The 15,628-nt window shown below is 37.0% G+C and overlaps 2 protein-coding genes across 4 annotated transcripts in view; both read right to left on the reverse strand.

Moving 5' to 3' along the window:
* Positions 1-6,148, reverse strand: part of LOC124162044 (N-acetylgalactosaminyltransferase 6-like) — a 38,596-nt gene extending 32,448 nt beyond the window's left edge. Inside the window, exons 1-4 of the mRNA XM_046538376.1 lie at positions 5,686-6,148; positions 5,530-5,605; positions 5,313-5,457; positions 170-336 (exon numbers count right to left, since the gene is read on the reverse strand). Coding sequence (XP_046394332.1) covers positions 170-336; positions 5,313-5,457; positions 5,530-5,605; positions 5,686-5,883 — 586 coding nt within the window. The 5' untranslated portion in view covers positions 5,884-6,148. The remainder of the gene's footprint in view (positions 1-169; positions 337-5,312; positions 5,458-5,529; positions 5,606-5,685) is intronic.
* Positions 6,149-12,453: 6,305 nt separating this feature from the next.
* On the reverse strand, positions 12,454-15,563 carry LOC124162236 (G2/mitotic-specific cyclin-A). Of its 3 annotated transcripts, none has more exons than XM_046538698.1 (7): positions 15,448-15,557; positions 15,199-15,364; positions 14,662-15,054; positions 14,367-14,590; positions 14,092-14,296; positions 13,760-14,007; positions 12,454-13,675 (listed from the first exon to the last, which is right to left on the reverse strand). In XM_046538698.1, the coding sequence occupies exons 2-7, from the start codon at positions 15,355-15,357 to the stop codon at positions 13,630-13,632; spliced, it is 1,275 nt and encodes a 424-aa protein (XP_046394654.1). In that variant the 5' UTR covers positions 15,358-15,364; positions 15,448-15,557; the 3' UTR covers positions 12,454-13,629. The 3 variants fall into 3 exon arrangements, with proteins under 3 accessions (XP_046394654.1, XP_046394656.1, XP_046394657.1); XM_046538700.1 differs by having other exon boundaries at positions 15,496-15,535; XM_046538701.1 differs by having other exon boundaries at positions 14,662-15,045; positions 15,199-15,563.
* Between the last annotated feature and the right edge of the window lie 65 nt (positions 15,564-15,628).

The following is a 15,628-nucleotide window of genomic DNA, read 5'->3' on the forward strand; positions in this document are numbered from 1 at the left end:
ATTATACACATCAAAAACTGATTTAATAAATTGAGACACCCGACAATATGCCAGCTCCTCGGCAGAAGGCTTAGTTTGGCATGCCAGCAATTTGCCATCTCTTTGAGCTGATAGGTCAAAGTTCTTTGGGTGATGAGAGTGACAAAAACTAAAACAAGCAAAAACAAACCTTTTGAGCTAAAATCATCCACTAAAATGATTTCTTTAATGATATGCTTTGGAGACCGGATTAACACACTGTAAACTGTGCGCAGCAATGTGCTCCAGTGCTCGTTGTGGAATGGAACAATCACACTAACGGTAGGAAGATTTGGCAGATATTTTTTCTTCTTACACCTGAAGCGAAAATATTAAGTGTTTTATAATTTAGCACGACAATGTAACAAAAGAAAATCAAAGATTATCTGAGACAGAAATGCATGAAATCATAAATATTTGCCATCAATGAAATATGCAAACTTCAATATTTAAGCAAAATATAATCACAAACAAATGACTACTGATCAGGATTGTGAAAAATACTACCAGCCTCCAATGTGCACATTTACGTGATAACTCTACAGACGATTTAATTAAACAAATACTAACATATATATGTATCTCATGAAGTGAAATTGCCTCAGTGTTTTAAACTACTTTTAAACAGTGTTTTATCAAATAAAGAGGATAAAAATCTACATTAAAAAATCTTCAACATGCATGAGACCTGTGAAGAAATACATTGAAACTCCCTCAAACAAAACTCAAGGGGCCAAAATTTTGCTATTTCCTAAATCGGGAGTTTGTTCCCACATTGATATTCCAATGTCTGGAACAAGATATATTTAAGGCTGAGGGAATTATGAAATGACTCAAAATAAATCTCTCTTTCAATATTGAATTCCACAATTTTGAGTCTCCAAAGGATGTGTGGATAACTAATTGGACATAAATGAACTTACACTTTTTGTGATTCTTATGGACAACACCATCTATTGCATGGTATATAAATGATTTAGTTAAGGGATATTTGGACTTCAATGACAATTCTATGGCCGCTAACAAATATGATGCACTGTAAAGCAATTTAAATGACAATCATAATTTAAAATGAAAATATTTAAAAAAGTATGGGTTAGTTTTGGCGAGTCTATTGGCGCATTCAGCTGGCTGAAAGTGAGATTTATTATCCTAATAGGAATTAGTAATAAAGCACATGTGGCTACACCAAATGTTAACATTTCTAATGCCACTGTAAAATTCAAAGATACATGTAACCAATGTTTTTAAGTTGCCTCATCAATTCAGTCCATAAATTTGCTTCAACAGAATGTTTCTTAGCAATTTGGATAAAAGAGGCTATTCCAACATATTATGGTACCTAACGCTTAAGCAACAGTCCAGCAAGGATACAAGTGTATGATTAGGAAATTATATCTCCATGGGTCTTGCACCAGTCAAGGGTGTCAATGACTGAAGATATTTTGAATCTTATATTCAATACTTCATCAGTATACAGGAGAATAACAGTTGGAAAGCCAAGAAAAATTCACTAAATTCTTGATCCCTAACGTCTGACATATACATACACTGACATACAGTGAAAACTTTATTTCACACTTTTGAATGGACCACTTACAAAAAGTGCAAAATTGAGGAAATTGTAAAATAGAGTATCATTTTTTAAAGGTGGTATTGTTTGGGACCTGATAAAAACAGCAAAATCAGGGAAAATTTATAATGGGGGAATGTAAAATCAAGGTTTCCCTGCATTAGCATAATAGCAGCACTTAACGCAAATAATTCTTTTGCAAATTCCGAGAAACTCAGGGAGATGCAGGTTAAACCTTGGAAATAGTCGAAGGAAATAAGGGTCACAGCAGGCAATTGTCACTTTGCCAGTTTTTGTCAATGCCACCAAATTAAGGATTTATCAAGGCTCATTTAGCATTCTATACAATTGATGAGGGAGAAAAATCTGCAATGACAATTTAAATATAATAAATACAGTCCTTATGTTGATTACGGATAGGTTACCTCATTTTGTTAGCAAAGGTCACCATAGCAGACTTTCGGATCAACAAGTGACACTAGCAACGCCCATTCATCAGTTGCATAACTTCATGAGCAAAGCAGGAATACTAAGTTATGGAAAAAGTAGTTAGCAAGGAGAAATGCATATTTAAATGGGCACTAATGTGAAAGATAATTATACTCAGATATGTATACATACATGATTCATACATTCTTTTTTCATTTATTAATTCCTTTTTGAAAGACAAGGATATAAGTAACTTTTTATAAACAACATGATATAACCTATCCCAAACCCAAACCACTCCAGCAACATCTGCCTTCCATTTGTCAGCTGATATTGCTGGAATGGGTTGAGGCATGGCGTTTATAAAAGGATGATACATTGTACTCTTTCATAAGTCCTGTCACAAAAAATTTACTATATTTTCTGATACATCAGCTAGCTGCTTGTTCATCTGACCTTCCATTGATATCTGTCATTGCTGCCAGAGTAATCGAGGAACCCATCCACAGTGAAGTTAAGCACTCCATTAATTATATTTTAATAGTCGTCTTGGCACTTTCTCCAGAATCTAATATTGTTATGAATGTAAAATAAGTCATTAACCCTCAAATTGCCGACCACCAGACTAAAACTGGTAAAATGATTATACCCTACTTTAACCAAAAACAGTTCAAATATTCATTTCATTTCCAACTTAAAAGAGTACTTGGAAGTTATTTAAAGTGTACTTATTCCCCAACTCCATGTTTAACAATGCTTTGTGAGAGACTCAAAAAAAAACTTACAAATAAGAGTCATTTCCAATTTTTTGCTGTTTTGCCTCAGGGAATAATAAAAGTGCCAAGTACTTACAACACCAAGTTAATGCATGAAAAAATTCAATACAGTAATAAACATGGGCGTACCCAGCGAGGGGCAGCTGCCCCCCTAGAAGCAAAAGTAAATTTAGTTTTAAACAAAAGTATTTTTTTATATCCAAGAAAATTGATGCTAGTAAAAAACATGTAATTAAATAAAAATATATTTTCAAACAAATAATTTTTAAAACTTATAAAGCGATGTTATCATTTTCTTAAAACTTTGGTTTCCTTAACCTTTCCTATGCAACAACTTGAACGACCACGGCTTGCCCCCCTCTAGTTTTGATCCTGGGTACACCCTTGTTTTGAGAACTAAAGTGATTTTTAATATACATAAGTATTTACATATCATAGGGTCCCATAAATTCAATGCAGTTATGCATAAATATCAAAATATGATGAGCAATACTTGTGATTTAATGGAGTAAACTTCAGAAATGGCTCCACATTTTGCTCGCCCACAATCTTGCAGTTACCTGCTACATAATGAATGATGAGTAATCTTGAGAGAGTCCTGGCTTGGCAAACTTTATACATTATTTAATATTTGCTCACACACTTGGAGATGTAGCCCTACCTTGGGGAAATAATCTCCAAACAGGCCAAAATATTAACTCCACTCCCTTATCTATGTAAGAATACTGGTCTTTCTTTGCTGCTGGAAACTGGTGTAAGCATATTGTCTACATGGAGGCATGAATTGGCCATGTAGTTACATCAGTAACAATACGGGACACAGAAAAATTCAGCTCCTGGCTGATGAATTTTACCAACTTTATAACTCATGCGGGTATTATGATTCAAAATCGTTGAGGTCTATGGTTAGGCTGATGCCTATTTTGCAATTAATGCATGTGATAAAAACTGACATGTGGAAATTTTTTTAAGGGTACAAAGGGTCCTCCCAGTTGACAAAGTAAAAATCAGCCAGTAACAGCATTGACAAGCACATACAAAAACGAAACCATAACATCAGCTACAGCTCTAGCAGAGAAAAATATTATTCATTGAAGGTTTTTATTAGACCTGAGCGAAATATACCAACTAAATGACTTAGTAACTGCCAGAGTGCTAGAAAATTAGTGGGAAATGAATTAATAGTCTGTGCACATAAAATGCTGACATAAATTTCTCTATTAAAAATTAAATTGTCATTGAGAGTAAAATAGGTCTCCTTATAGGGTGGTTTCCTATTATTTTTTTATTGCCTAAATCGAAAGATTATTACTCCTGGAGTACGTATTTCACGCTTTTAGATTTTTAAATGATGATATCTATTTTTCGCGATTAAATGAAAAGTGAAAATTTTCAAGCGCGCGAAAACGCGACGCGTAAGTATGAATGCCGGGAAATCTCTCCGTGTGGCGTATTTCTGGTTCCCGCTGCCGCCCTGTGAGGTGACCTTGAAGCGAGTTGAGCGCTGATACGACGCAGGCTGCTAGCGGGTAGCTGAGTACCCTGCTGGCTGGTAGCGCTTGGCTTAAATAAGGATTATTAATACCTTATCAAATGAAGAAAACTTTCCGACCTTAGCCAGTTTTAATAAGTGATTATTAAGACATGTTTCCCTGAGCTCTGCGCTTCATGCATGCATTGGTAACCTCAGACGATGTATAACTCCTATCCTCTCGAATAGAAACTAGGTCCCTGTGACGTCACGTGGAGTGGCATCGCATGGGCGCCAATCTGGCCCTTTTCAAATGAGGATAAAAATGGACCATAGCCATTTGTCTAAACCGGTATTTCTAAAACGAAATAATTTGTATATTATGAATACAGTAATGGTGGGTAACGAATCACAATAAATGCCTTTCGTTTTCTTTGATGAAGGGAACTACCCTATTCTCTGGCTCATAATTTGATAGCAGAAATTCCAACAATGTACTCCTCGTGGAAAATGCACTTTTGGCATTGGGATACATTGACTAGCATTACTGAATGGAGGGACCGATGAATATTTGTGTAGTCTTCTCTGTAACATTTTTCATTTTAAGTGATGCATGCAGAACCTCTTTTTGCCTATTTTTGTGTACTTCCTGTTTTGGTTCAATTAAGGTATGAAAGTTCATGACTTACAAGAGAGGTTTGTTTTAAAAATCCTGTTTATCCCATGTCCCTTGCCTTAGCCAAATCTGTTATACTGCAATTCCCGGCACCAATAAATGTACATAAATATAGCAACTAAGGATATGTGTCACTATTAACTTACATAATTTAATAGCTAAGTATCCTCAGTGCAACAAAAGTAATTATGAAAACTGTCATAAGGCAGATTCATTCAATTAAATGAGGCTAATGCATCATGAGTCCACTTGATTTTGGAAAACTCAGCCCAATAGAAAACAGTATGCTATTCATGCACGGTAATGATTAGTGTTTTACACCACCCAAAATAAATTCCTTAAGGCAATTAAATACCATCTATTGCTCACCCTGAATGACGAATATCCGGAAGAGACCTGTTGAGCGCAATTTTATCACTGAGGTAGGCATTAAAGCCATTTACTTTGTACAGCTCGGCTTTCTTTTCGTCGTCTTTTGGAGACAGATAAAAGGCAACACCTTGCTCACCCGGCCCTGTAAATGATGACATGTTAAATTGAAACGAATTTGCTAGAGTATCTGAAAATAAATCCCAAGCCACCTCACCTTTTCTCTTCGATTCATCTTCAATTAATTTGTAATCATGCCAATCTATCTTCCCAGCATCATTAGCATCAATGATCTACGATGAAATGTGAATCAAAATATATCAAGGATACCACTAACTTAATATGCAATGATACTCAACACCTTAATACATACATTACTTTCATCTAGATGAAGGGAATCTGAAGCACTATCAACTCCAACTCTACGCTCTGGGTTGATGTTTCCTGGAATTCCTACCACTGTATAATGCTTTCCACGTCGAAGAATGCGAAAGAGGGTAGCAGTCACAAGCATAGTGACACTGGCTACTAATAAAAATTTACATAGGTGCCTCACGTTGCGTCTGAACATTTTGAAGATCTTCCGAAATTGGTGTAACACGTATCCAAAGTGACGAAGGAAAAGGCAATAAGGCTTTTCAAATAAAATAATCGCATTATTTCTGGAAGGAATCACAAAATCGACGTGCACATGATTTCCTACGACATAAACGCAAAAGGTTGATTAAAAAATTAAACTGTACGGCGATTTGGCATAACTTATGATTCAAGTAATGCCATTCAATATCTCTTTCAGAAATTTTATCATTCGGAATACGTGAGAGATAACCGCGATGTTGACGTACGCACCTAATTTTCGGGCTTCATTTGTTTGTTTGTGGGACGACTTCCATTGGATGCGGTGGAGGGAGCACTCTGCAATAGCTGCCGCGGCGCCACGACTTGAAAGTTTAACGTGGGCGTGGCTTGTCTGTCTTCTTCGCCCCCCGGATCTCAATCCAGGCATTATAGGATAACACCCGTAAATTGCATTTATAAAACTCTCTTCACCGAAATTCTATTAAATTCAGCATGAGTTTCATTTTCGGGATACTCAACTTTATATAAATCAAAACTTTAAGAGATGACTTCGTCGTACTGAAATTCAAAAATAATTACGGCATTCAGCGGTGAACGCTGGTTGCAGGTAGAGGTATTTGTGCAATAAGTACGCACGTTCTTTCCTTCAATGGTGATGCTTACCACAAAATTTTACCACTGAGAATGTTTCCTACTTCTCTCCAACTTGAGCATTAGCTTAATGGTGACAAACCATGATCCTCTTCTTAGAAGCAAAGAGCACCGTATAATGAACCAGATGGCACTTTGCATCACACTATACTTGCTTATATTCACTTAATTTTTATCACTTAAAAGTTAGGATGGATGGGCCCTAATAACATGTATACATGCAATGAGTGAAGACTGATACATCTCAGAGACTATCCCAGCCGGTGTGAATGTCTGATGCTAATTATTCATGAATAGCTTCTCATAATTAGGAGGAGCTAAGTACTTCAGCTGTGTTTTCAGGACCAATATTTTGTCTTAGCAGTACTTCTACTTTTCACATGCAATCTAAGGGTTTAACATCTTGATCCAGCTTTTGGGCTGACTTCTTCCAGTTATGCTATCACCTTTTCCCAAAGAAATACAATCGAGCCTCAGTAATTTGTCGTTTGATTGACCATTGAACTACCCAATTTTTGCTTAATGTAGCCCCACACCATTCCCCCCAAATATTCCCGTGTTTTCATCCTTGCTACTCTTACCCACCTCAAAATAAGAAACATTTTAATAAAATGGCCATTAAAGCTGCACAGAGAATGACAAAAAACAGGTGTAGATAAAGCTAAAAAATTATCATGAATGGATTATTTGTTTTGTCCCTCTTCTTTATGAAAGGTAATTGAAGCTCTACTGTACCCACACAAAATCAGAGATATATTTCTGCAACCTACAAAGAGGATTAAAGTAGAGTATAATGTGTTTTAAAAAAATAAGATGGCTTAACATCCCATTCTACATACTACGTGCAACACTTGAAATGCCCACCACAAAAGTCAAGCAGGGATCAGTCAGCATCTGAAAATTCTCTGCCACCACCAAGATTTGGACCTGGATCCAGAGGGTGGGAATCCAGCACTCTGGCCATCATGCCAACCTGATTCCCTTGCAAAATTGTTATCATACATCCCAACTGACGGAATATCCTCCAAACAAGGAAAAACTTCAGCAGATATGTAAGAGCCAGCTGGAATATGCAAAACTTTACACAGAAGAATGAAGATAAACTACAATCCAAATCTCTTTCAAGAGAGGAATTTATAGATGAAAGGTCATGGTTCCCACCCAAACTGAAATATAAAATTCACGGTTTTTTCCAGGTTTTCACGGTCTAGATGTCGTCAAATTCACGGTTTTTAGATAAACAATTTTAGGCAGAAATATTGATCGCGTAACGATCATCGGCCGTAGTTAACTAAAAATTTTACAAACACGACAAACGCCGTGAATGCAGCAATGAAAGTGCTATCTCTCCTGACGTCGCTAGCAAAATTCAGCTCCGGCTTAAGTTTGTGAGCGGGAAAATGGAGGGACCAGGGTGCCAGGGAAATTAAGAAGTGTTTGAATTTTCACCAGGGTTAATGAACAATTTGGTTCCCAGTCTTCCAGCTTTGGTACAGGCTTAAGGTCAATGTGTCATCACGGCACACAGACCAACAATTGCGCTTGGAGACATACACGTGCAGATAAATGCGTGGACAGTGTCTGCGCATGACTGACCTTGAAACATGATCGACATTTCAATTTTTCTTTTGCTCTTTCAATCGTAGTTCTAAAATCAAGTTTGAGAGATTTTTAAGGTTAAATGACGAAATCCACGGCTTTTTCGTGGTAGAAGAAATTCACGGCTTATTCACGGTTTTCACGGTTGAGTGGGAACCCTGAAGGTGTGACATAAATATGATGGATACAGACAGGTACACGAAATAGATAATTTGAACTTCAAAGAAACTAGCAAAAGCAAAGGCACATTCCAAAAGAAAATATGAAAGGTAAACAGGAAAAGGCAAGGTAGAGGACTGGTGATATGCAGATACTGTAGTAAGTCTTAATGGGCTGTAATCCCAGAGATGTTAAAGCTGTGCATCTGTAGTATGGCTAGCTGGAAATTAAGATCTTAATCACAGAATCATTATCAGTCACCAGAGAATAGGAAGAAGGGAGAGAGGTTATGCTTCAGGGAAAGACTGCAGGAAGGTAGAAGGAAAAGGAGTGAAGATGTAATGAATTGGCGGAAGAAATACCACTGATGTTAAAGATTGTGACAATGGAATTCCCAGGGAACATTTTTCACTTCCCCTAACATCTTCTCAAAGCAGAAACACAATCGGAAAGCAAGGAAAATGCTAAGTTGAGAAAACACACTTATCATATTTCTCTGAATATAGTCCCTCCCCCTAATTTTGAGAATTTTTTTTTAATTCATAGGAATATAGTTCCCCCTTTACTTTTACCACAGGCATTTTTGGAAAAAAGGGGGGACTATATTCAGATAAATACGGTATAACCAAATTATGATACTAAAAATTGATCTTTTCCAACATATAGGGTGCATCATGCCACTGACTGATTCTTCCACCTTCTCCCTCATCCAATTCTCTCCCTCCTTTAATCTAATTTCCCTCTGACCTTTGAATAGTTTCCACTCCACTCCTTTTCTACACTTTCACATCCATCATGCCCCTATCTACTTCGTTCTTCTTCCCTTGCAACCACAGCGATTGTGATTCGTAAATATAGCTGTACCGAATGCAGACCCCACGTCCCCGAGGATCCAGCATTTGAAGACAATGTCTTATAACCATGCATTACCAGTAGTTTTCATTGCAATCATTGGTAACAATGAGCATTTTAAGAATCCTTTTTTCTTGACTCTGGGTGGCAAACCTTAACCACCCTTGCATGTTCTCTTTTCCAGGCAACATAGCCTTTTCTGTCTTGAAAATGTGGGTGGTAAGGGGAAAATAAAGATTGATAGTGGGAAAACTTGTGGGAAACACCTCTACTTGCCGACTCACTCATCCTCTGTAAGTTGGAAAGATAGGTAGATCCATCACCTCATACATGATCTTTCGCCTTGGAAGGGTGTGGCATACACATATGCCACACCCTTCCAAGGAGCAGTTGTGAAAGGGCCAAGTTTATAAGCAGTTGCTATTTACCCATATACCAGTGGTTGTTGACTACTTGCAGCTTTATAAAACAATACTTTAGCAGCTGTACAACTTGTGTTATGCATGAAAGCTTGAGTGTTAAATATGTAAAGCAAAAATTCACTATGTAATCACTTAATGATTCATGCTCATATAACTGGAATTGTCTCAATTTTAGTACATGAACACACTTCCCCCTTGGCTCGCATTGCATTTAAAAGGCTAGCACACTCCAATGAACTCCAGAGGTGCACTGGTAGGAGTACGTAATTAACCAGATTAGAACTAACCATGGAATATACATTTATGGGCTGGAACCTATACAAAGGTAGCCCACTTGATGGTATCACAAGAAAACCATTTTTAGAACGTACATGGGGAACCCTAACAATGACCTCTTCACTAAAAATGTGATACAAAATACATGAACCATAGCAACTTGTCCAATAGGACCTAACCATCTACGGCAGATGTTGAATTGCTATGTGTGTAGCATGGCTCTCAATGTCTCCATTATGTGAAATTCTATTCCGAGAACAAAAAGCAGTTTTCAAGAGAAAACCTTATGAACATTGATTGTTTGGATTTTGATAAAAAGCATATGACCTAGGAAATAAAAGAATGTGATTAGATACGTCAGGATAGAGTGAGGTGAGATGGAAGAAGAGTGAGTACTACTGGAGCTTTGTAATAGGGTAATATTTAGCAGCAGAGAGGATCAGCAAGAGTTAGTCTTGGTTTTAATTAGCAAACTGAGTGAGAGATGCTGAGAGGTGGTTAACATTGAGCATGTAAGTGATAGGATTCTGGCTATGGTAATTTGAGGCATGTCTTACCATCGATGTTGTGATTCAAGTGTTCACGTCAACTAGGAACCACGTTGGAGAAGTAAAAGTAGCATTTGAAAAAGTACAGGAAACGATTACAGAAACCTGGGTAAAAAAAAGTCATGTGGAACTGGAACGCTGCAGAAGACTGGATGGGAATGAAATCAGAGAAATAATCAGGAATGAGAATCACCTACGAGTATGAAGCACAGGAATTCCGCAGAAACAGCAGGCAAATGACAAACACATACTTCAAACATCACTATGGTAGGAAGTACTTGTTGACAAGTCTCAGGATTACAGTGAAATACCCGAGAGATTACCTCATGGTAAGACAGAAGTTTGAAAAAATTGAAAAACATTCAGCATCTCTTCAGTGGATGTAAATTCATGCAAAAAATCTAGAGCTACACAGATTTAAAGCAATTTAGAAAGGCATTGCAGTAATGAAGATAAAATTAACAGAGAACTGAATATAACCAGGACCAATTCTGGATTAAATTATTCTGAAATAGTGTTTCACTGAGTTTGATGGAAAGATGAGCATACTTAAGAAAATATGTTTTGACAGGAGGGACAGGACACACCCATCTGGAAAGGCAAAAAAAAAAAAAAAAGGCAGTCCGCTGTTACTCACACTGCTGAATTTGTACGCCAACTAGATAAAGGAAAATGAGGAAGAGCTTGACATGAATAGTTTAATTAGATGGATTGCCATTCAAGTAGATAAGGTTGAAATATCCGGAATTGATGTCTGTTGGCTAAAGGTATTCAGGCACTCATTGATTTACGTAAACAAAGAGAGAAATCTGGCATGAAGAATGATCACAAAAAGAATTAATCATGCAGCATTAAGACACTCGTACAAATGTGAGACCAGGTAGGCTGAGTGATTGATACCAAACGAAGCGATCTATAGGATAGCAACATGGATGCTGAGGAAGTTAGATAAAGAGAAGCTGGAAGCATTTGAGATGTGGAAATGGAAGATTCAGAATGTGAAAAGGGTTGTGAGAATGACAATCAAGTATAGACATGGAAGGAGAAAAAAATTCTCTAGAAAGTAAAAAGTAGAGGAACTAGGATAGAAGAGATGCTGAAAACAATGATGGGCAAGCATTGGAAAGAGAATAATAGAACAGGGCTCATGGATAGAATAAAAAATAACACTTCTTACACTGTATTGTAGACAAATTTAAGGTGAAATGGGAGGAATGGCTAGTATGATTATCATATTTACCACATAACCTAACATAAACAAGTAGAGAACCAGCAATAACAATTCACAATGGTTCCATTATATCAAAGCTATTTTCACAAATACTAACAAAACTCAAAATTAATACACCAAGTAAGCAAGCCTTCAATTTGCTAAGATATAATTAATACAATAAAATGTGTGATATAAGCATTAATAGATCAATGAGTAAAATTGGTATAAATTTTTATTTTAAGCTTGGCATGTGATGTGAGGTGTTTATCACAATAATTCACAGTTGATTAAAAATTGAACTACATTCTCAGAACCACTGGGCACTGTAGTTGTTAAGTAATGTAAGTTAGGAATGATAGTGTTCAATACAATTGAGTTGTGAGTGCTGAGCTAAAAAAACTTCTATAAATTAGCAAAAACTTATCACTACTTCTTCATGAGAGCGCTCCAACTAACTGAACTATTTGAATGCCAAAGCCATCAAGTCTCTGAAACATATACATATAAAGTCCATAAATAATTTCCCCACAATCAACAACACATTGCTCAAGGTTCAAATTGCTACCCCAGGAAAAGAACTTCCTAGGCATTTTTTAATGAAGTCAACCCTTGCTAATGACAGCATGAAAACATCAAATGGATGGTAAGATTTATAGAAAACTTTGCCAAAACGCAATTAACAGGTATGAAATAGATTATGCAAAAAATTGTAGGATTGTCAAGATGGATAGCACATGATCGATCATACTACTCAGCTTTAAGGAAGAGTAACAATGTCTGACCTATTTGGCCAATAATAGATAACCTTATCAATAAATGCTTTGACTAGCAAACATAAAATATATGTAGTGAAGAAAATTTATTTTCCACGAGTATTACTGCACAAAATTACAAATATTAATTAGCCACAGGTTAAAAAGCTCTTTACTTTGATACAATTTGTGGTGACCAAACAGCAGTAAATTTTTGCAATCAAAAAATTTGAAGGGTGTAAGGATTTAGCACATACCTACCACTCAAATCACAATTTTCACACTGGTCACTTCATCAATCACTATACACAACCTTGAACCTTCATATCAGACAGTAGGACAATAGCAGTATTGTGAGATTGAAGGTTTGTATTTCTTCAGAAAATAACACTACCATGTGATGCTGACAAAAGTTCGGTGCATGAGTTTCAGCACATGTCGCACACAGCCGCTTAGCCAAGCAATATTAAGTTCCAACAATACACGTGGGATCAAAAAATTAGCCAGATCATACTCACTGATTCCATTCCATGAAATGTTTAAATAAATAACAAATAACATGTACATGCTAACTGGAGAATGGAAACATATGAGCAAGGCTGAATTTACTCATTATGTAGCCATACCAGTAGAACAATTAGGGCTTGCCTTAAAACAATCACAAGTCTGTGATATATGGCAATAATTCTCAAACAAAGGAATTGCACAAGTTTGCCATCTTCCTGATAAAAAAATAAAATTGTTGCAGAGAAAATCAAGCGTATATAACAGACCGGTATCGCTTTGAAGACATACATATAAATAATAATAATAGATCAGGACACTATTCTCATTTCCCAAAATAAATTTTGGAATAAGAGGGATTTTTGGCTGACAAATTTCTTAAAAAAACCATAACAATATTTTACAAACCCCAAGGGGCAGTATAATGCAAGTGTATTAAGTCCTGAAAACATACAAAATTTTGCTTCATCACTCTAAAAATGCTTCTACAGACATTGAAACTTTAAAAGATTATAAAAACAGGTATAGGACATGAAAAATGTAGAAGAGCTGTACATGGTAAAAAAAAACATGGATGGCCTTCGTGCAAACTGCCATTGAACACAAAAATGGGTTTAAAATGTCTGTCAGTCAGTAGAAAAAATATCCATCTAAAAGTTTTCAGTACTTATCACAGTAAAACAGCATCATACGATGTTACGACATCACCCCACATTCAGTGGTACGTAAAATTGTACAAAAAATCTATTGCAGAGCAGGATGTCAGCAAGGCAATGGCAGAGGAGTCAGAAGAGAAACACTGTGCCACCTAAAATAAAAAATTGACAGATAAAGTTACAACGTAGAAGACCCTCAATTCGGAAATACTCCCACTAATCTTAGAAATACTCACTTTGCCACCTTGTATTTGTCATAAACAGCCTTCTGTGGGTACTTAGGCGCCTTTGTAAAAGTTTCATGCAGGCAGGTTAAGCAAGTTTTGAATTCATCAACAACATAACCAGTCGTCAACTCCAATTCCTCATCCCATAACTTCATCCCAAAATTATGCCTTGCTATTGCAATAGCAGAGCATGCTATCTCAGAGGGTAAAAATTTTAAAAATGGGTCTCCTTCAAGAAGAGTCAATTCACTCAGGTACTGAAACGCAAGGAAAAAAAATTTGAGTACAACCTCACCTTCAGCACATCGAACATATCACAATCTCAACCTCACTAAACCAACCATTGCCAAAGATTTAACATTATCAGTGGCCTGAGTTTCCAAACAGTATTTTTTAATGAAACAGAGAGCTGTAGGCACAGATAAATCGAAACAGAGAACTTTAAGCATTAGATTCTCCATTTTCAAAACTTGCGCCTTGGAATAAGTGTCGTCAGTGAGGTAAACGAATTCCGAGAGCTCAGGAGGATATATCTCTTCATATTTCCTGCAAATTAAACGTCTTCATGAGATAAATAATCGGAGAAAAGATATCAGAATCCATCCAATATACTCACGCCGCAATGAACATAGCAGCAGTTCCCACCAACTGAAGATTAGCTTTCACGACAGACATGAAGCTGAGGAACCTGTCAATGTAAGAAACTGCTAAGTATAAGGTCTCGGGGTCCATTTTGTACTCTTCTGTAACTTCCACCAACCAGTCTACCAAGATAGACCTCATTGAAAAATTTATGTCAGGCTGCTTCTTCATATACCCAGCTTTGGGCCTTCGCACCACCTGCATCGAAGAAACATAAACGTCATTTCATGATCTACCGGATAAGCATACAATGGTGGAAGTATACATACCTCTATTTGCCGCAGGTGCATATGTATTTCATGCTTGTATTCCTCCACATAAAATAGGCAATCTGGCTTACTTTTCTCCACAGCGTTATCCAGAGACTTATCAATACGCATAGGAGAATACTGCTCACCCTCGGACATCGGCTCCTCCCCTTTGGAAGTCGATAAGATTTGGTCTTCAAAGACATTTTTCTCTTTTCCAATCACATCAATTTCACTTTTCAAGGATGCAGTAGACCTCGTGGAAGTAGATGCCACAGATACCTTCAGAGAAGGTTTTAATTCTAACGTAGTTTTTTGAGGTGGATCTTCGCGTACCTTGACAGGTGCTTTACGTTGGTGAAAGGGAAGCTTGGACTTGAGGCACGCATTTTCACCTCCCAAACTCTGTAACGGCTAACAACAAATACATAAGACAATGCTTTACCGAGACACTAATTAAGAATCCATTTTACGACATCAATTACATGATAGTAAAGGCAAAGAGAACCATTCATCATGACTAAATGCCTTGAGGTCAAATTTGTACACTCCACGTACCTGTTTGCCTTTCTGCGCATTAATGTTATTAGTCGGCAATGAGATTACCCCCAGGGCCGTCCGTTTTGACTCTAGCGATACATTACTAACTTGTTTCTTCAGTCTACGTCCACCAATGCCTCTATTTTCTTGGTCTTCGTGGATTTGAAACGAAGCCATTGGTCTCCTTCGAGGACAATCAACAAATTACTACAATAATTGGAACTGAATGAATGTAATCTATGGAATACTAAGTACCCATAGACTTACTACCACGTGCTAAGAACAACTTGCGAAATTAATGCATTCAAGACGAACAATCGATTCGAATGCGGGCAGCTTCCTACACCTGACTCCCCAAAAACGTTACTGTCAGTTGAACCACCGCTCCATTACAAATGGACCAATGGTATACGAAAGCGGTATCACGTGACCTACATCATGAGGAGTT

The sequence above is a fragment of the Ischnura elegans genome, chromosome 7, assembly GCF_921293095.1.
Source record: "Ischnura elegans chromosome 7, ioIscEleg1.1, whole genome shotgun sequence".
In the NCBI taxonomy this organism is placed as follows: Eukaryota; Metazoa; Arthropoda; class Insecta; order Odonata; family Coenagrionidae; genus Ischnura; species Ischnura elegans.